Consider the following 23,102-nt stretch of genomic DNA (forward strand, 5'->3'; position numbering starts at 1 on the left):
ATTTTTAGCTGCAAGATTGATAGAAGTAATCTAAGTACAATATGTAAGCTGCTGTTAACATCAAGTAAGATTTGAAGCAATGTTCATTTTGATGATGTTTTATTTAATTTAATTATGTAGAGAAGAACAAGAAACCCAAACATTAACTGATCCTTTCACCTTTTCGCTTAGATTATCAAGTCTAATATCAACTATATCATCATTAATTAGAATATGTAAAAGTCCTTTATTTTAGTTTTATCACTCTCTATGTCCTATCGAGTTGCTGTCTTTCACTTTAGATCACATTCATCCCAAATACCATTAGTAATTTTACATATTGACTTTTCAATGATGTCTTTAAAGCAAGCCATTAAAACACTTGCCAGCAATAGGATCTGTCATGACTCAAATAGCAGAGCAAATAATATTTTTTCTTTATCTGATTGTTGAGACTATACAAATGAATGTGTGCAAGAAGCCATGTACTCATATTTAGGAATTTATGTTTTAGATAAACAAAGTAAATCCTCAAATGTAGACCAAGAGTGGGGAACCTGTGGCCTCAAGGCCACATGTGGACTTCTAGGTCCTTGAGTGCAGCCTTTTGATTGAGTCCAAGTTTTGCAGACCAAATCCTGTGTTCTGTGAAGTTTGAATTCAGTCAAAGGGCCACACTTGAGGCCCTAGATAGCCACATATGGGCTTAAAGCTGCAGGTTCCCCACCCCTGCTATAGACTCTTTCATATGTAAAAATTTTACTAACTCTCTAAATGGAAAGTTTTTTCCATATAATAAAAATGATGAATGTAAAATAAGGTATACACACAGTAGGGTGGCCAGGTGTCACAAAAAATTGAGTACTGGGCTCAGAGTCGGGAAGACACATCTTCCTGAGTTCAAATTTGACCTCAGACACTTATTAGATGTAAAACACTGGGCAAGTCACTTAACTTTACCTCAGTTTCCTCATGTGTAAAATTAGCTGGAGAAGGAAATGTCAAGCCATTCTAGTATTTTACAAGAAAACACCAAATGGGGTCATGAAGAATTGGGACACAACTGAAAATGACTGAACAACAACAAAAACACACACTTTTGTAATTTATCTAGGGAGGCATGATTGGAAGAGCACCAGAGAGGCCAGGGTTTGAATACTACATCTGAGGCCACTAACTTACTTTTGCTTTGGAAGGACCCTTCACCTTTCTTCTCCATCTACAAAATGAGGGAATTTTAACAAACCTTTAAACTCTAATAGCTGCCCATCTTCAGTAGTAAGTAAGGTATATATTGTGTAAGGAATAATGAATTTGCAATTAGAAGATTTGGACTTGAATCCAAGTTGCTTGCAGTACTACTTGCTAGACTTTGAGAAAGACATCTAACCTTTCTTAGCCTTTATTTCCTCTTATGACAAATAATAAGTTTAGATTAAATGTTCTTTCTAACTTTAAATCAGTGGTCCTATAATTAGGGAATGGGTTGAATTTCACTCACATAAAGATTTAACTCATATCCTTGACTGGATTAGCACTTTGACTTGATTATTTAATTAATTAACTGCTTGTACTTATGTAAAATGCAACTCAATTTAGATTCCTAGTAGAATCTTTTACATTTCACTCTAAAATTAAGTTTATAAAAAAATTATGGACACTGGTTTTATAATTCCCCATCATATTATATACTTCAACAGCTCCATGTTTTGAAATATTTTAATTATCATAAGGTAAATGCAGAAAACACTGAATAATATACTTGAATATCTCATAGATCTGTGCTTACACTAGTAATAGATACTGTCCTGATGTTGATCCTATTCCCTCTGTGCCTTAATAGATCTTTATGAGTTACTGTGACTGAAAAAGTTCATAATCAGATGGTCTACCTTCTTACAGTAAATTTCTTTTAACTTTATGGTTGGTCCTCAGACTACATGCATAACATATGTAATCTATAATTGGGATGATACTCAAAATGTTGACAGCTTTTATTTTACTGGTAAAACTTTTCATAAACAAGAGTTACCTTCATACCATGATGTCCCTTACAGAAGAACTTTTGTGAAATGTTGAAAAATGTATCAGTCCAAAATGACATATAGGAGTATCTATAGTGAAAGAATCAGTTTATATATAATTTTTAGGAATATATACATATATATATATATAATACAAAATAGATACATCTATAATAGAAAGTCTTTAGATTGAATTTACAATTTATAAAGTACAATTTTCCATGTAACTATAGTAAATACTTTAAAAAACAGTCTTCTAAGGTTATACACATATTTGCTGAGATGTAGAGTCGTGAGGGATACATGATTTGTATTTACAAATGTTTAGTGTTTCACAGATAATCGTAATAAAATACTCTCAGGTAGTAGCAATGTCACATGTTGTTAAGGTGTTATCATTCCACCAATTGCACTATGCCAAGCCTCAGCCTTAGATCATTTTTGTCAACCCATCACAAAGGTGACATTTTGCCTAATAATATTTACTTCTGAGGTTTTTTATCCATAGCTTACTGCATCTTACTGCTTATACTTGTGTTATAAGCACAATTTTATTATTTAAATATACACTTCATCCTCATTTAAATTTTTTTAACTTAATATTAACAATTTTAAATTTAAATTTAATTTAAATAGATGGAGCATGTTATAGTGAATAGAGTCCTGTGCCTGGAGTAAGGAAAGCTTGGTTTAAAATCCTGCCTCTAATAATTACTAGCTTAATGACTCTGGACAAGTCACTTAGTATCAATGTACCTCAAGTAACAACTTAAGACTTATAGGATGGTTGCATTGGTGGAAAGTCCCCACTCTGGGAGTGCTCCCTTTGAACAAAATCACAGATCCTTTGTGTAATATTTAAAAATTGATATTTGAAATAATTTTCTGAATTCTTCACAATAACATTCTGTAACTCCATTATTAATCCTACCCACCTACCCAGTCTGCAACTAGTGTACTCAGTTTGTTAGATTTCATTCATAATGGTATAGTTTGATATAAATTATGATCATGGAATTAATAACAACAATGGCACTTCACCTTCATTCTGCAGTTTACATTTTCTTCATAAAAATGTTTGAGGTAAATAGTACAAGTATTGTTATATATGTTTTACAGTCAGGAACCAAAGATTCAGGAAAAAAAGGTAAGCTACCCTTTCTGTGGTCCAAGATAACCCAGGTAGTAAATGACAGAGCTTTGACTCCAACCTAAGTCTTCTGATTTTGAGTGTGGGGCTTTCTTCTCTCCAGCTTCAGTCTTGTCCACACCATATCCTACAGGACACTTTAGACACTGGACTGCTGCTTGCCATTGGTCACAAGAGAATATGCATAGACCAGCACAGATCCATCACCCCTAATCCAGAAATAACTAAAACACATGAATTCTTCCTGATCGTTTTTTTGTTTGTTTGTTTGTTTTGCTGAGGCAATTGGAGTTAAGTGACTTGCCCAGAGTCACATAACTAGTGAGTGTTATGTGTCTGAGGTCAAATTTGAACTCAGGTCCTCCTGACTTCAGGGCTGGTCCACTCCAGAGCTCTATCTACTGCGCCCCCTTTCTGCTGCTGTTTATTGTTCTTTTTCTTATTTTCATTAACATTGTATGATCTAGAATAAGATGGTTGGGCAATACTTAGACATAGAAATGATTCTGAATTAATCTAGTATGTTAAAGTGAAACAGTTTTAAGCAAAAACTCCTTTATATTTCAGGGGTGTGGGGATGGTTAGCAGAGAGAAATTTGCTTAATATAAAATGGACTGGAAAATTTTTTTCATCTTTAAAATGGCTTTAGTGATTTGTAGAGACAATTTAAAGGCATTTTAAACTTATTTCTCTCTGTTTCCAATCAAGACTGTGCATAGGATGGAATGTTTACATCACTTATGAATCTTTTGTAGGAATGTCATTTTATAGAAGGAATGTTTTACTCAACTTGTCTTTATTTGCCATTTTAATATTGTATGAAAATGGTTAGTATTATTGAAAAAAGTGACTTCCTACCTGCCTGAAATATTAAAACATTTGACCTCTCTTTATTGCATTTGAGTTCTCTATACATACAAACTTTTTGATGACAGTAGTGTGAGCTAGGTACTTATAAACTTGGTGGGAGATGTCCCAGGTGGCACTCGAGATGTTACAATATCAGCCCATATTTGTCTTGTAGCCCTGTTTTCTGCAGCTACAGAAAAACAGGCTATCAATTAACTGGTGAGAGAGTATAATATTTAATTTGTTCACCTGAAGGCATTACATGTATATCATCAGTCAGGTGTTATCAGAGAATATCTTACTCTGTGCATGTGCAAGTTTTCCCAAAGTATGCTTTTCTGCCACTGCTCACTAGAGGGTGCTGGCTGCAAGTTCTACGCCCTCTCCTCCTGTGGATACAGTTTGATCAGTTTAATTACCTTTGCTAGCTGCGTTCAAAATTTAGGTTAAGGAAAAAGGAATGAAATGTTATTCTGAAATATGAGAATTAAGAAATATTTTTATATGGCTTTCTCATTTGCTCTGCCCCCACTCCACACTTGGGAAATCTCTTACTCAGCATTGACCAGTCTCATTCATTAGACAAAGGTGATTAACTTTTCAGTGGCTACGTGGTTTATTAAATAACAAATTTAAAAGGATTCTTGCATAACAAAACTGAATAAATTTCTTTGCCCACTCACATCCTCCCTCCCTCCAACTTTTCCTGGGTGATTAAAGGATTAAGAGGAGGAGTTCCTGGTTTACTGGCCCTAGCTGCTTCTCCACAATTAGAAAAGAGGAAAAGCCTCAGGTGGTTTGAATTGGCCTTTCAGCTGATATCACTATCAGGTTTTACAGAAGCTGGCAGTCTGGTTCCTTCTGCAATACTGAGAACAGTGGCCTGTCTTGTCATGGAAATATTGGGTTCTGCACTGTCACTCAGACAATACAGCTTTCTAGGATCTGTTCCGTCTTGTCTTTTGATATTTCCTACTTGGGATACAGCCACAGTAATGCCACAGTAAGCAGTAAACAGCGAACAAAAAGTGACCATCCATGGCTACCCAGAAGCACGGAAAGAATGGCATACAAGATGGGGAAAAAAAGGAAATTTGGGGGGATTTAGGGAAATGTATGTTCATACTTTTTTTGGTCATTTTCCCTATTTCCTAATGATTTATTTCTCTCAGTCCGTTTCCAGGGATGTATGAATACCTGCTACATTTTGAAATTTCCAGTTAGGATATTTGATTCATAAGACATCCATAAACAAATTTGTGAAACAAAAAGAAATATAAGGGCTATTTCACTGTCTTATTAGGCAAACTCATTGACTGCTTTAACTGAAGTGCCAAAGTTATTTGATGTCTGTGACAACTCCTTGAGATAACCATAATGTTAACAATCACGATTTTATTTTCTACTCTATGAGTTCAGGATGACTTAGAAGGCTAATGAATATATGAGATATATATATATATATATATATACACATATATATATATGTATATATAATTATAGTTAATTTTTTTAAAAGACCACTTTATATAATACATCTTTTCCATAAAACACTTTATAATTACCTATTAATTTTATTGTCATAATAAAAAGGAGTCACAAAAGCTACTTAGAAAATAGCATTGTAAAAGAAAGAATATTTCATTTGTATGCATTACACAAAGCCAATTTTGTATTTGAATCACATTTCTTCAATATTTAAAATATCCTTTATAATGTTTCCCAGTTTGTTACTTTTACTTTGTATTGTCATTAATGTGAAAATTGCTGTTTAAAGATGCAAGACAAAAGAAATGAGCAGTTTAAAGTTTTTTCAGATAAAAAATATTGCTCTCCACAATCTCAGTTAAAACAGTTGCAGAGAATCATTAATCCATGAAATAGTTTTAAAATTCACATTCACTTGGTCTGTATCTTTAGAACAATGCCTCTAAGCTTTTGCTGGCGATTATGGAAAGCAGACATGACAGTGAAAATGCGGAGAGGATTCTTTTTAACATGAGACCAAGGGAACTGGTAAGAAAACTTTTGAATATCCATGATAATCTTGATTGGGATAAAAGGAATGGCTTTAAAAACAAACAAATAAAAGGTTTTGGAAGGACTGTTTATTTAGCTTAATAATGCTGTCGGAGTTCAATGCTGTGTCCTGTCAGGAGAGTACTAATTCATGCAAAACACTTTAAAGGACAGCATTCATGATTTCATCCTTGATGACTTCATTATTTTTATTCATTTTATGCTTTTCTAAAATAGTTTTTTAAATGTTATCTGGTTTCTATTTCTTTTTTGTCAGAAAAAAATTTCTACCTGAATTTGATATTAGCAGTGTTTTTGAGAGTATCAGAAATGTTTGCACTGAAAAATATTGCATTTACATTGTCTTTGTAAAAAAATGAAAAAAGTGCTACCATTTCAACAGTTAAACATTGTGAGATTCTTGGCTAAAAGGAGAATTAAAGTACATCATTAGGGCAGCCTAGTTCTTGAAATTAATTCCAGCCTATAGCAAATCCTGGCAAATGTTGCTACACTGGAAAACCATCCAACAGTGATTGTATTTTGTCTTTGGAGAATCAACCTAAGTAAATACAGAGAGGCTTATAAGCAACCACAGGAATTTGTGAAAACTTTCTGGTAAGACATGGAAGAGTTACAATCTGTATCATTGGAGAGTTGAAGATACCTATACTGATGAAATGACTGCTCTTTTGAAAAGATATTAGAGGTATTTGTGTACAAGTCATCTTTTCCTACTAGATTATATACTCCTTGAGGGTAGATTGTCTCATTTCATCTTTGTTGTATTTCCAGTTTCTAGAATAATGCCTTGCACATCATAGGTACTTAATAAATATTTGTTGAATGGAACTCAACTAATTAGAGGACAATTATATAGGTCAAGTGGCCTACTTGTTATCCCTTGGCTTTTTACTGCTGAAAGAGAATCTCTTTTATGAATTGCCAAAAAAGAATATTTCTAGCTGGTATATTAAATAGACTTCATGCATAACAAATGTTATTGTAAGTCATTAGAATTTAGTGGCACCAAGTGAATCAAGTACCACTGGGAATGGTACTTAGTCTCCAGGTTAAGCCTGGAATCAGGAAGACCTGAGTTTAAACCTAGCTTCACACACTTACTAACTGTGTGACCTTGGAAAAGTCACTTAACCTCTGCCACAGTTTCCTCAGTGTAAAAAGGAATAGTAACATCATCTACCTTGTTGGGTTGTTGTGAGCATCAAATGATATAATATTTGTAAAACATACTTAGCATAGTGCTTGGCACATAGTAGGTGCTCTATAAATACTTATTCCCTCTTAAGATATTTGATCCTATGTACAGTCAACTGGAATCTTCCGCTGGATATCAGCAATAGCCACACTGTTTCCTTACACCTTGACTCCTTCTCTACAGGCTAAAAATGGCTTTTAGTAGTTGAAGTGTACAGATGGAGTTGTGGCTTGTTTCTGCATCACTCATCAAGTCAAGTCAACAAACATTTATTAAGCACTTACTTTGTGTTTGGAACTGTACTAAGTTCTGGGAATATATTATAAGCATAAATATAGTTGTGTTCTGAAGGAATTTACATTCTAGCAGTAGAAGACAACACACCCACCCACAAAAAGCTAAAAGAAGAGGGGAAGGAAGAAGGGATCTTCCTCTACCATGTGAGAATATGGTAAAGAAAGTCCACAGTTAGGAACAGAGCTTGGAGAAGAATGAAGACATGGCTGACTTGAATGTTTTCCTTAAAAAAGAGGCTCTGAGAGGAAACAGCCATTCAGACAAAGAAGCTATTGGGACTGAGTTTACTTCCAGTGTAAGAAATCCAGGGGTAAAGTGAACTTCCAGGATGAAAAGGTATCTATGATATAATAGAAAAAGTCCAGAAAGACAAGAATGGAGACTGGAGAGGAACAGTAAATTAGGCTTCAGATTCTCTTTATTTGTGTTTTGTTTTTTGGAATTTTGTCTACTATTGAAATCCAAAGTCAGGGCAAATTTTTTTAGATAAAAAAGAAGGAAAACTCTATGATAAAGTATATTCATTATTTAAACAAAAATTGTCTCAATGGAATTTTTTTATATTAGATTCTTCTTATGTTTTTTGAACCTCAAGAAATCTTCCAAATTTTAATTTGGATCACTCCTTGTAAGCAATTTAAAATAAATTTTATTGTATGTTACTTTCCAGTATATTTATTCACAATATTGACTTCCTTGAAAGGTGGATGTCATGAAGAATGCCTATAACCAGGGTTTGGAATGTGACCATGAAGATGATCGTGGAGATGATGGCATTTCACCAAAAGATGTTGGACATAATATTTACATTCTGGCCCATCAGGTAACTCTTTTTTTTCCCTTTGGTTTCTTTGATAGTCAGTAGAAGAGGAATGTATTCAAGAGATGTTGCAAAGGTGAAAATGACATGCCTTAACAACATATTGGATTTGGAGGGTAAGAGATAGTAAGCAGTCAAGGATAACACCCAAGCTGGGAACCTGAAGGAGAGATTGGCTTTGCCCTCTGCAACAATAGGTAAAGTAGGTGGGGCAGGTTTAGGGGGAAAAATAAAGTTCAGCTTTGGACTTGTTGAGTTTAAGATGTCTACTAGATATCTAGTTTGAGATATCTAAAAGGCAGGTGGAGATACAAGATTGTAGGTCAGCAGAGAGTTTGAGGTAGCATTGGTAGATTTAAAAATCATCAGCATAAAGAAAGTAATTACATTCATGGAACATCATGAGATCACTAAGTGAAGTAGTAGAGAGGGAGAAGAGAAGAGGGCTTAGGACAATACCTTGTGGGACACCTATGGTTAGAGGTTGTGATCTAAGTTAGGATCCAACAAAGGATACCAAGAAGGAACAATCAGGTAGGTAGAAGGAGAACCAGGAGAGAGTGGGGTGCTGAAAATCTAGAGAACATCAAGGAGAGGAGAGTGATCAACAGTGCCAAAGGCTTCAGAGAGGCCAAGGAGAATGAGGATTGAGAAAAGGACATTGGATTTGGCAACTAAGAGAGCTTTGGTAACTTTGGACAGAACAGTTTTGGTAGAACAATGAGGTTGGAAGCTGTATTTCAAAGGTTTATGAAAAGAATTAGGGGAGAGAAAATGGAAGAACTTACTGTAGATGGCCTTTTCAAGGAGTTTAGCCACAAATGGCAGAAGACAAAGGATGAGAGTTATCAGTGGTGGAAGGGTCAAGTGATATTTTTTTGAGAATGGAAGAGATATGGGCATGTAGTAGGCAGTAGTGAATGAATCAGTAGACAGAGAAAGATTGAAAAGAAGTGAAAGAGTAGAGATGATGGAGAGGACAATCTGTTGGAGGAGACAGGATGGAATGAAATTATTTGAACAGGTAGAGGGGTTAGCCTTGGTAAGGAGTAAGGCCACTTGCATCATGTGAGATAAAGGTGAAGGAAGAGATAGTACCAGAAGACATATGAGTGATATGAGATGAGAAAGAGGGATATCATGGTGAATGGCCTTAATTTGTTCTGTAAAATATGAGGAAAGTTTCTCAGCTGAGAGGGTGGGGAGAGGGGAAGCCACGAGAGGTTTGAAGGGGGATGAAAATTTTGGGAAGAGCCACTGGGCAGGGTGGAATAGTGGAATTCCTTGATGTCATGAGAACAAAGGACAAACTACAACCTGTGAGTAGTCAGAGCTGCCTGAATGGGGACCCAGCTGGCCAGTTCCAGTTGGGCAACTCAGCTCATCCTCTCCTCTCCTCCCCTCCCCCCACTCCCCTCCCCTCTTTTGGCCAGCAACCCTAAGAGTCTTCCCCTCTATTTTTTTTTTTTTAGTAAAGGGGCCATTCCTTGACTCATTTCTTAAAGAGGCATATTCACTGAATGGGTGTTGTCTCGCTCAAAGTGAGAACCTGAAAAGATCTTGGCTTAAAAGAGCCAAGGTCTCCTACTGCATCCTGAGCTATCTCCAGTCATCCTGACTGATATCTGAACACTGGACCTAGATGGCTCTAGAGGAGAAAGTGAAGCCTGTGACCTTGCACATCCCTCCCTCACTCAAATCAAAGTCAATTGCAAGTCATGTCTTCATCTCCCTGATGTCATGGTCCTCTTTAAAAACAAGGAACAAATCACAACCACAGCCTATATTCAAGTAAAACTCCCATATGAATAGATCCACTACTTTCAATGAGAAAAGGTTCAAATAGGAATTAACAAAACTCAGCAAAAACAAGACTAACGTGATGAATTTGCTCCAGCTGACTCTGAATGTTAGTGCAGTTATGATTATTTAATATGATAAGCAGAAGTTTGTCAAATTTGAGTTGGTATGTGTTGAGTCTCAACTGGTAATAGTGGATTTACCACTGTTACTGCCATGTCATCAGCCAGCATAGGCTTATGATAGAGATGAGATTTGTTTATATGTTTTAAAAAATTGAGACATTCTCTAGCCTCAAAGACCTCAAATTTTACTTAGACGCCATGCTATTCTCTTATAAATTACTTTGTGTTCTCTTTATTTACATGCATATCTTATCTACCTTCCAAACTGATTCTTCCATGACCAGAATCCAGGCCTATCTGGACTTTGCTTAGAGTAGTACTGTGCACACAGTGGGAACTTAATAACTGTTAAATTGGGGGCAGCTAGGTGGAGCAGTAGATAGAGCACCAGCCCTGAAGTCAGGAGAAGCTGAGTCCAAATCCAGCCTCAGACCAAACACTTGACACTTGCTAGCTGTGTGACCCTGGGCAAGTCACTTAACCCCAATTGCCTAAAAATTTTTTTTAAAAATGTCAGTAACTGTTAAGTTGAATTCCTAAATTTAAGATGAATTTTCTGCGAGATGAATTTTTTCCACTTTTCATGAACATTAATCATTTTTAGTACATGAAAATAGACCATTGGGCTGGATGCTATTTTAACATGACTTTTTTATTTCTCTGTGTTGGGTGGGGCAGGAATGCGCTGGGCAGGATATTACATTCGGTTTCTTGAGAGGCAAATCATTGTTGCCTAGTTCTTTTATTGTCATTGCTGCTTAAGTTGTTCTTTAACCCCACTAGACATAGTAGCAATGAATTGTGGTTATATGCTTTATTGAATGGTCTGAAATTACCATGGGTAGAAATGTTAATATAGATGAGGAGAAACTTCATTGTTTGTGGAGTATGTATTGAACCCTTTGCCTCCTGACTTGCAGTTGACCACAAAGCTCTGTTGGTTTTGCACAGTTCACTAATTCCAAAACCTAGATTCAACTTCCTCTCTTTAAGAAAAAATGAACTTTTGTGCAGACAGTTTATTCTGGTGTACTGAGGCTTTCGATTTTTGTAGTACTTTTTAAATGACAGTGAGAGAGTTCTGCATTTTTCTACCACTACATCCTTTTCTCCCCTTCCTGTGAGTGATCTTACCAGAAACAAATAATGCTTCTTGTAAGTCTGGTTGGATGTGCCTAAAACTATAAATGAGCCACAAGGGAAGATTTAAAGTCGCACTGTTGCAACGTGAGACAGAGAAATTCATTAAAACACAGAGAGTTGTATCTTCTTGATTTGTTTTTTCTCCTTATTGTCTTCTTTTTTACCTTTCCTTTCTTCTTTCTTACCCTTTTTACCTCTGTTTTGTCAGTTCAGTTTTTTCTCTATTTCTTCTCTTTTATCTTTCTTCTTGTCCTCCCTTCAGTAAAGATACTTTTTCTTCTAATGTAGCAGAGAATGCTGACCATATTCAGGGTGTTTGGTAAATATTAAGTAGTTTTGTTCTTCTGATCTTAAACTCATTGCCACATAGTCTTTATGAGAAAAATCTTCAGAATGATCAAGGACTTCCTTCATGGAAGGTATGAAAAGAGAGCAGATAGGCTTTTATATATGCTGTTATACTGGAGACCATGCAATAACACATTTGTTATTATTATTGTTATTAGTAGTAGTAATAATAACTGATAGTGTTTTAATATTTGCAAAGTTCTTTTAAAGAATTATATACTATTTAAGCCCCATAATAACCCTATGAGGAGAGCACTGCAAGAATTTTTACTCCATTTTCAGCTGAGAAAACTGAGATTAAATTATTCGCCCATGGTCATAGAGCCAATAAGTATTGGAGATGGGATTTAAATTCACATCTTTCTGATTCAAAGTCTGACGTACTGTCCACTATGCCACATTCCTGTGCACGTGATTTTTCAACAATCTTTTTTGTTTTGACTCACACACACACAAAATAATAGACAACATTTCCATACACAGCAGAAAAAAGAGGAGTCTCTATGAAATTATAAATCTTCATTTAATATATAATTCACTTCAAAAAATATATAATAAATTTTACATGTTACTTTCAAAACTGTCTCTGCTTATCTATGTTTCCTTCTGAACTGAATTCTGATCTTTTTTTATACACTTAAAAATATACAAATTTAAAATTTAAATTTAAATATAAAAATATACTCCTTCTTCCTTCACTGTTGCGAAACCTCTTGAATCTCCTCTCTTAAAATTAAAAACCCAGAGAAAGAGGGAAAAGAAATTCTTGTAACAAATAAACAATGTTAGGCAAAACAGATTCCCAGTGGCTTTGTCCAAAAAATGTCTCTTTTTGCAGTTTGTCCATCATCTCTTTGTTGGGAAGTGGGTAATATTCTTCATGATAGATCCTCTGGAGATATGATTGGTCATTGATCAAAGTTCTTAAATCTTTCAATCTCGATATCCTTATTTCCCTTTGCTTCAGTTTGTTCTACCCAGTGTTATCTGAAATAGTCTCTTTTGTCATTTCTTATTCTTTTTTCATCACTTTCTTTCATCACTTCTTATTCTTCTGCTTTCATAAACCATGATTTGTTCAGCCATTTCACAGTTGTGTGAGAGGCAATCTGAAGGAGGGAAAGGAGAGAATAATTATTTATATAACATCTAATATATGCTAGGCACTGTGCTAAGTGCTTTTACAAGTATCTCATTTAACCTTCACAACAACTCTGAAAGGTAGGTGCTATTATTATCCCCCTTTTACAATTGAACAACTGAGGCAAGCAGAGGTTAAGTGACTTGTCTAAGGTTACACAGCCAATAAGTATCTGAGGCCGTATTTGAATTCAAGTCTTCCTAATTCTAGGCCCAGTGCGCTATCCACTGTGTCATCTAGATGCCTAAGAAACCTTCTTAGATTATAGTTCCTTACTTTTCATTTTTCTTTTTTTAATCCCTAATTCTGGATCAGGAAGTTTATTTTGCTTGTGGCTTTCCTCTCCTGTTATTAATCTCTTTCTTACCACTACTGTCACCATTCTCCCTTGCTTCCCTGTTGTTTAATATATTTCTTTTTTTTTTCTTTTCTCTTCCTTTCCTTTCTTTTCTTTTTGGGTAGGCAATGGCAATTGCCCAGGATCACACAGCTAGTAAGTATCAAGTGTCTGAGGCTGGATTTGAACTCAGGTCCTCCTGACGGCAGGGCTGGTGCACTATCCACTGTGCCACCTAGCTGTCCCTGTTTAATATATTTCCACACCAAACTATTTGTATATGTATGTGTTTTTGACCCTCCTTTGTCAGTTTCAAATAAATAGGGTTTATCTAATGCCTGTTCCCCGCACTCCTTCCTCCATATCTGTATACCCTTCTTCTCTTGGACCCCAATTTTGAGAAATAGTAGGTTCTACCTTCCTTTTCCTCCAGTGGTGTATTCCTTTTACTTTTCCTTCTCATTCTCCTTTTCCCAATCCTCAGAATAGCACAGAATAGAACCAGTCCATCCCCAGGACCTGTGTTTTTTCTTCTTTTGCTCCCTCAGTACCTTTTGTAGACATTAAGATTCTGAAGTGATACTTGTTTCCTCTCTCCCTATTAGCACTACATCTTCTTAAAGCCTTCCAATTACTCAAATAAATTTACCTTTCTAGGTTTCTCCTGACTCTTTTGTTTACTTTTCAAACTTAGTTCTGATCTTTGAATCAGAAATAATTGAAAGCCTTCTCTGTTCCATTAAAGATCCATTTCTCCCCCCCTATGGAATTGTACTCAGCTTCTCAAGACATTATTTTTAGTTATAAGCCTATCTCTTTTGCCTTTTGGAATATTATATTCCAGGATCTCCTCTCATTTGAAGTAGATGCTGTCAGGTCATATATGATCCTCACTATGGTTCCTTGGTACTTGAACTGCTTTTTTGGATGCTTGTAGCATTTTTTTTCTTTGATTGTGGGAGCTCCAGATTTTGGCTTGTGACATGCCATGATTTTTTCCTTTTGGGGTTCCTTTCAGGAGGTGATTGGTGTATTCTTTCAGTCTTTACTTTGCCCTCTGGTTCAGATAGGGCTGGGAAGTTTTAATTTATGATTTCTTCAAATATAATATCTAGGGGTTTTTTTAAACCATGGTTATCAGGAAGTCTAATGATTCTTAAATTATGTCCCATAGACCTATTTTCTATGTTAATTGTTTTTGTAATATTTTACATTTTCTTCTGTTTTTATAATCTGTTGATTTTGTTCCAGCTCATAGAATCATTGATTTCTATTTGGCCTATTCTAGGTTTCAGGGGGTCCATTTTTGAGGGTATGGTTCATTTTCCTTCCATTTCTTTCACATAGAGCTTCTGTTTCATTTTTTTAAAAAAATGTTTAACTTTATTTTTCTGGAGTTTTGTATAGTCTTTGTGGCAAAGTTATTTTTTCTTTGAATCTCTACTTATTGAGAACTTAGTGTAACTTAGTAAAACATAAATACTATTCCTCTTTACTTTAGAGCTATTTGTTTTTTGAGTCAGATTAATTAATTTGTTTTTGAAAAATAAGCTTAATTGAGGCTGTTTGGTTTTATATCATAGTCATTTCTAGGTATAGTCTCCTTTCTCCCACCTCAAAATTGAACCATTTTTCATAACAAAAAATTATGCTTAAAAATCTTGGTCATTGACTTCTAACAATCTATACAAATTTCTGCTATAGTAGTCCTTTACCTCCATAATGTTCTTATGACTGTGTGTGTGTGTGTGTGTGTGTATGTGTGTGTGTGTGTGTGTGTGTATTTTTTCCCCTCTTTTTGATCCCATTAGAGTTTATGTCCAGTAGTATGATTGCTATGTCAAAGGGTATAAATAGGTTAGTCACTTTTTGGGGGTATAATTACAAATATCTACCCAGAAATGTTGAACCATTCACCACTCCACTAAGTATTTAAATATTTTTCTTTCCCCAATATTGAATGACAACATCTTAAAAATTGATTTTTGCCATTTTGCAAAGTGTGAAGTGACATTGCAAAACTCCTCTTCATTTCCTACCTGTCTGCTCATGTACCTTCACTTTCCTCCCTAACTCCTGCCTCTTCCCGTAGACTTTTCAGTTCCCTTTTGCATATTGCTTTCCCCCATTAGACTGTAAGCTCCTTGAGGGCAAGAAATGTATTTTTTTTGGTATTCGTATCCCTCAGTGTTTAGCACAGTACCTGACATAAAATAGGTGTTTAATAAATGTTTATTAATGGACTGATGGAGCTCAGAAAACAAGGATATAATTATGACAATTAGTATGCTATCACCCAAAACAACATGCTGAAAATGTCTCTAAGATCTGAAAAGCTCAGTTATATTCCCTGTTTCTTAGTATGAGCTGTAATGAAGGTATTTTATTACTTTTTTGCAACACATGAAATAAAGTAATCATAACTCAGTTAAAATCATTCACAGATAATTACAAGCCCATCTTGTTCCTTTTACAAGTGAAGTAAAGAAGTAGTACTGATTACAGTATATTAGCACAATAGAATACCTGAAGAGATATGTTTGTAACATATGTGTGTAATGAAAATATTTTAAATCATTTGAGATCAGTACTTTATTGTATTAGGGTCGCTAGGTGATGCAGTGGATAGAGTGCTGGGCTTGGAGTCAGGAAGATTCATCTTCCTGAGTTCAAATACAGCCTCAGAAACTTACTAGCTGTGTGACCCTGGGCAAGTCATTTAACCTGTTTGCCTCAGTTTCCTTCTCTGTAAAATGAGCTGGAGAAAGAAATAGCAAACCATCTGTATTTTTGCCAAGAAAACCCCAAATAGGGTCAGGAGATCTGGATATGATTGAAAATGGCTAAACAACAAACAACAACTATATTGTTTTGTTTCAACAAAAATGAAAACTAGGTGTTCATTTACAATATTCATAGCCATGCCCTTTAAAATAAATATGGCATGATTATATCTCAGAAAAGTAAAGTTCTCTTCAAAAATCAGAGAATCTGTGAAACTTCATTAATGACAAAGGAAGTCCCACAGCTATAATTGCTACTATTTTCACTGCTACTGTCCTCCCATCCTTTCTCTTTTGAGATTTATTGGCAGTTTCAGAAAGTAGAGATATAGGACTGTCTAAAACCACCAGTTTTCCAAATGGAGGACCCTGAGCTTAGAGTTAAATTTGGGAAGGAAACAGGGAAAAAAGGCAGAGGAAACAATAGTGCAGGCATTAAAATTCAACATTGCTGGAATGAAAAGTAATTAATTATTATGTCATCTGGAAACAGACATATACACAGACTACTAGGGTATGAAAGATGGCTATCAGTATAAAAAAGTCATTGTTACTCTTGAACTTTGCTTCTTGAAGAAAACCAAAATTAAAATTAGAAGGTCTATTTTCAAGCCTTTGCAACCTGGTTTCTTGCTTTATCACTCAGTGGAAGGAAGGGAGGGAGGAAGGAAGGAGGGAGGGAAAGATTTAATAAGTACCTGTTTTGTACCAGGCACTGTGCTAAGTGCTTTTACAAATATTATTGCCTTTGATTTTCACAACAACCCTGAGAGGTAAGTGTTATTATGATCACCATCTTGCAGTTGAGGAAATTGAGGCAAACAGAGGTTAAGTGATTTGCCCAAGGTCACACAGTATCTGAGGTCAGATTTGAACTCAAATCTTCTTGGCTCTAGGCCTAGATCTTTATTGTGCTAGTCAATTGCCTCTCTGATAGTGGTATTGTATGGTATTTAGTACATATATAATGCTGTATGAATACAGAGGAAAGGAAAGATAATTTTGTCCATAGTTACTATGGAGAAACTTCATGAAGAATGCAGAACTAGAGTATATTGCTAAAGGAATTATAGCATATTAAAAGGGAGGGAGGAGTGATATATACGAAGGCTAAATTCATTGCAGAACAATAGTGTGAGAAAAAGGTATGGGAATAATAAGCATAGCATATGGAAAGTAGTTTGGGAGCAAAACAAGAGCAGAGGGTACAAATTTAAGTATAAGGACCATATCTCTCTCATAGATTATTTTGGTGGAAGAATTTCCTTCTCAATTATTGAGATCATATTTATGACATATGTATTAATTGCTTTTTGAACTTTGTTCTCTTTTGGATGTGTTGCATTTGGTATGTCACCAATTGGTAATGTGAGACTGAAGATCAGGGGAGTAACTGGGACTGGATCTGCGAATCACCTGCATAAAGAATGTAATTAATTATTGGAGCAGATGAGGTCAGCAAGTAAGACTATAGAGTGAGAAAAGAAAAGCATTCATGACAGAGCTTTGGGCTACACCTAGTCATGGATGATGAGCCCACAAAGGTGACTAAGACAGGCAGGAGAAGAACCAGGAGAGAACAATGTCATGAAAACCCTGAGTGTAGAGAGTATATAGAAGGAGGGTTTGTCAACAGTACCTGATACAACAAATAGGTTGAAAAGTATGAGGACTGAGGGGCAGGGGGAAATGTCATATTTTTTGGTTATTAGATTCTTGGTAACTTTGGTGAGATAAATTTCATTTGAGTGATGAGGTCAGAAACCCAAATACAGCAATGGCACTCTGAAGTGGCAAATAATTTCAATTTGTATGTGAAAATCTTAAATACAAGAATTTTAAATGACACTCCCTAAACCTCCATTTTTATTTCTTTGCATTGTTAATTTATGAAAACCTTTTTTTTCCTCTCCTTGCTATTCTCTGAAATTCTGTATTCAGTTGGGTATATCTTTCCTTTTCTCCTTTCCCTTTCCCTTCTTTACTCAGCTATTTTTAAAGCCTTATCAGATAGCCATTTTGCTTTCTTGCTCTTCTTTTTTTGGGGGGGATTTTTTTTTATTGCTGCCTTCTGTACAGTATTGTAAACCTCTGTCTATAGTTCTTCAGGCATTTTATTTACCATATATAATCCCTTAAATCTATTCATCACCTCTACTTCATATTCATAAGGGATATTATTTAAGTCAAACCTATATAGTCTGATGGTTTCCCCTACTTTCTTCAATTTAAGTCTAAATTTTGCAATAAGAAGCTCGTTGTCTGAGCTACAATAAGCACAACTCTTGTTTTAATGGACTATATAGAGCCTCTCTACCTTTGGTTGCAAAGTATATAATTAAGTTGATTTCAATGTTGACCATCTGGTGATGTCCATATGTAGCATCACCTTTTAGGTTGTTGAAAAAGGGTGTTTGCTGTGACCAGTGAATTATCTTAACTCGATTAGTCTCTGCCCTCCTTCATTTTCTACTCCAAGGCCAAACTTGCTTGTTATTTCAGTTATCTTTTGATTTCCTACTGTAGCATTCCAATCCTTTATGATGAATGTGACATCTTTTTTTTTTTTGGTGTTATTTCTAGAAGATGTTGTAGGTCTTCATAGATATTCATAGAACAACTTTGTCCTCTTTGGAGTCAGTGGTCGAAGAAAAGAATTGTATTACTGTGATGTTGAACGGTTTGCCTTGGATTCCCATAGATAATCATTCTGCCATTTTTAAGATTATGCTCCAGTAATGCTTTTCTGACTCTTTTAAGTGTTTACTGTGTGCCAGACACTATGCTAAGTTAAACCTAGCAACTCTAAGACAAAATTATAAGAATGAATGATTCATAAACTTTCAGCTGAATGGAACGTCAAAGTTTATGTAGCCTGACTCTTTCCTTTTACATGTTGGTCATGGCCCAAAGTCTTCACACAAGGGAGTCTTGGATTCACATGAAGCAGGTTTAAGGCCTGACCTTAAAAAGTCATATTCTCCTCAGTCATGTTGACTTTAAGGCCCTAGCTCCAGAATAAAATTCCAGGGAAGTCTCTAAAAGAAAGTTTAGATAAGGTTTATATTTTGGGTCTTCTCAAATGTAATAGGGTTCCCTCCCACAAAGGTACTCAATGTTTACTGTGGATATCAAGTGTTGGGCATTATTTTATTTTCTCCACGTCAGAAACTGAATAAGATGCAAAAGATTCACAGCACTAATCAACAAATACAGGAAACATAAACTACTCAAGTAGTCCATTACACTGCATATTTCTCCCTTCCCTGGAAGTTAAAAACCCTTTATGGGGCTGATAAACAGATACTTAAAATTTAACTTAGACTTGAGTTGTCAAAACAACTCACAGCAATTATCATGGAGGTTTGGAAAGGTCCAGAACTCCTGGCTAACCATTGTATAAAATGTCCTCTATCTACAGGATGACCCTGCTGATTGATGGCTCCTTGTCTGGAAAGTCTGCTATTTAGAAAATCTTTTCCCTTTGTGTGGCTAGGACTTGACTCAGGAAACTCTCAAATTAATTACCCAAGTAGAATAAGAAACCCCTAAGGCTAGAAATATCCATTTCTCAGGATTACCAGTTGTTGAGTTGTACTCAGAAAAGAAAACAGAAAGACAGAATAAGGCAGCTAGAACTGGGAGGTTTAGAGATTATAGTCTCTCAGAGACTACATTTTCTTATCTTCCTCTTAAAAACCACAGGCACTCTATTCCTTGTACCTTCCTTGGTCATTAGTCATATTCAAGACAACCCCAGTTATTAGAGATTAATCAGGATTTCCCTCCATCCTATCAATAAAGTGCTAGGGTATATAAGCCCTCCAACCAACTCGATGGGATTCTATAGGAATGCCTCTTTAAACCTGTATCAGGTTGATTGAAGGCCTCATCAGTTTGAACATGATTTCTCTCTATCACCCTACTACATATAGATTAGGGAACTGAAGCCTGAAGAGGTTAAATTACTTGCCCAAGTACGTCCAGGTAGGAAGTGGCAGAGATAGGATCCAAACTCTGATTCTTTCACTTAAAATCCAGCATGTTTTGTTCATTACTATAGGTGGATATAATGAAATGCCAAAATGTATAGCAAAGGCAATAAAGGGTAGAGTGGGGACAGGAATGTCAATGTTATCTGGAAATATTGGGAAAAGACTTTGTAGACTGATGTACCTGAGATAGCCTTTGTAGGATTAGTAAGATCTAAATAAGCAGAGAGTGGGGGAAGGTAGGACATGTTCCTTTTCTGTTCCTCCACTTTCTCATGGAAACTTTTCAGATGACACATCCTTCATCTCTCCTGCCCTTATCACCAGCTTTTAGAGGTATGGGATTTGCAGGCAGAGAAACTGGGTTCAAATCTTGGCTGTGACACTTACTACTTGAGTGCTCTTAGGCATGTCACTTAATTTTTATAGACCAGTCAATTCTCTAAAATGAGAGATTTGGACAAGATGACTTCTGAGGTCTCTTCCAGCTCTAAATTTACCCAACTCCTAGTAAAATGCATGGTACATGGTATGTGCTTAATAATTATTTGATAACTTATATCAAATTCCAATCTATTATTGTCTCATAGCATTTTCCTAGATAGATCCTTTGCACTTATGCAGTGTGTCTCAAGAGTTTGGGAAATCCCGTATTACTGTTTAGATATGATGGTTATTTGTATATGTATATGGCCTTCCTTACATTAGATTGTAAACTCCTTTAAAATGGGCCCTTTTTCATATCTATTTTTTGTATCCAGAGAACCTAGCTCAGTGTCCCCAACAGCAAGTACTGAATGAATTATATATCAATTGAATTTTATTTAGGAGGAAGAGCCTAAACAAAAACAAGAAGGAAGGAATGACTAATATTGGTTGAAAGGACAGTGAGGAGTCCAGCCTATAGGGTATTGGATAGTATTTTGGATATGTATTGGATTGAATCATTATTTATATGGATTCTAGGAGGCAACTTGATGTATAATTATATAATTTGATAGTGTAAAGATCTCTAATTTGTTTTTAAACCTTTATGTATTATTGTCAATTATAAATTGATGAAAGAAAAATTGATAAACACAATGACACTAATAGCACAGTAGCCAGTTGAAAATGTAATCAACATTCTAACCTTCTCCCAACCCCTCACCTAAGTATCAAGACTACAGGTTTTACAACTACAAGTGGTGGTACAAGTAATCTAGCCCAAACCCAACATTTTAAGATGAGGAAGTGACTCCCAGAGTTTTACAGAGGTAAAGTGACTTACTCAGGGTCATATGAGTAGTACATTGACAAGTTGGAATTGAAACCAAGGTCCTTTCACATCAATGCTTTTCACTGTATACACTATCATAAAGTTTGAAGGATCATGTTATAATTGTTCTTTTACTTATTTGAAATCTTAGTAATAATTAAGGAATTAGAGAAACATAAATCCAATTAAGCAGGCATATGATAATTAAAGTAAAAGATAAGCCTAGAGGAAAAAAGTCAGCATAGAATGTTGACCCCAGGCCCCTAGGACTATATTTTCTGTGTGTGTCTACATATGTATACCTGCAGTGCTTACTGAATAACTTGTTTTTCAAGTCTAAATGAGGAAAGGTCAAACATATAACTGATACTTTATCTTGTAGACACAGAGTATAAATATATGATTTGTAGTGGTTTGGCAGGACACAAGGATCCAACTAATACTTTTTTAGTCAATAGACTAGGGGTAGAATATTACGATGATGGATGGAAATAGTCTCTCCTGATTTAATGTTGGAAAAGGAGTGCAGTCATTATGGTAGATGTGTATAATAAAGCACAAGATAAGATTGTTTTGCTTTTTTTGCCCTCAGAATGTTGGCCCTGACACTGTTTCAGTTCAATTCAACAAACATGAATTAAGCACCTACTATGTACAAAACATTAGTTTCATAATTACTAATAGAAGCATTAAAAAAATTTATGTAGCTCAGATAAGTGAGACAATCACTATAAGGCAACTGTGCTTGAGGACAAATTACTGAACCCAAGAGCTAGACTTCAGAAAACAAAATAGTTACCCAAAATCTGACTGTGAAAAACAAAACAAAAACCCTTATCCTATTCAATACATGTGATTACCTACCTATGCCTCATGGAAGAAGTCCAGCTGGCAAGTCCCTTGTCAGTACTCAAGCTATCATTTTAAACTATGGCTTCGAACAATTTCTAAGGTACCAATAGGTTCATTGGATCATCATAATCATAGTTTTAGAGATATAAGGGACCTTAGAGGCCATTTAATACAGCCTCCTCTTTTTGTGGTTGAGGGAACCCTAGATCCTCTTCTCTGGGCTTTAGTTTCCTCAACCATAAAAAGAGGAGGTTTTGACAGAGGAAGGATTTGTATCAATGTCCTTTGACTCCAGACCCAGTGCACTTTCCGTTGTACCATGATGCATCTTTGGTCCAAAGAATGTCCCCCAAGGCTTTTCAAAGCCTGTCCATCTCTATTGAAAGTACTAACATTTATTCTTCTCATCATCCAGGCTTGCAACTTCAGTTTTGATTCTACCCTTTCCTTCCCTACTCCACCCTCTCCAGCAAGTTTTCAAATACTATCCATTTCATTTTCCACAATATCTCCTTGTATTTACTCCCTCCTCTTTATTCGTATCGTTGCTGTATCAGTTGGGCTTCTCTTTTTCACTTTCATGGATTCTTGTGATGAATGATTGGTCTCCTTGCCTCCCATAAACATAACTAGCAGTTGTTGTTGGGTTTTTTTTTTTTTGCATTGGGGAAAGTAGTACAAACTATGATAAAGCAAGTGCCAAGAAACATGTCACAGGCATGGCATGGAGTTTGGAAAGTGGGAACTGGGCTGGGCCAGATGGCCATCTGGTAACTTTCCATTTTAACTAAGTAAGTACTAAGCTCTATTCTTTCTGTTGAAGCTGTGAAGGACAGTAAGCACTGTCAACACTCTCTAATTTCTACATCCTGGGCCAAAATACTGGTATTCCTCATCAGTTATGATTCTGCTCTTTCCAGTCTCTTTCTTCTCCAAATGATCTTTCACATCACAAAATAATCTTT

General features: G+C 35.6%; 1 protein-coding gene across 1 annotated transcript in view; it reads left to right on the forward strand.

The window, feature by feature from the left end:
• The window catches only part of ITPR2 (inositol 1,4,5-trisphosphate receptor type 2), a 509,346-nt gene that overhangs the window by 359,667 nt on the left and 126,577 nt on the right, over positions 1-23,102 (forward strand). The window contains exons 44-45 of the mRNA XM_020965011.2: positions 5,924-6,019; positions 8,242-8,361. Coding sequence (XP_020820670.1) covers positions 5,924-6,019; positions 8,242-8,361 — 216 coding nt within the window. The remainder of the gene's footprint in view (positions 1-5,923; positions 6,020-8,241; positions 8,362-23,102) is intronic.

The sequence above is a fragment of the Phascolarctos cinereus genome, unplaced genomic scaffold, assembly GCF_003287225.1.
Source record: "Phascolarctos cinereus isolate Bilbo 61053 unplaced genomic scaffold, phaCin_HiC Scaffold_1;HRSCAF=81, whole genome shotgun sequence".
Lineage (NCBI taxonomy): Eukaryota > Metazoa > Chordata > Mammalia > Diprotodontia > Phascolarctidae > Phascolarctos > Phascolarctos cinereus.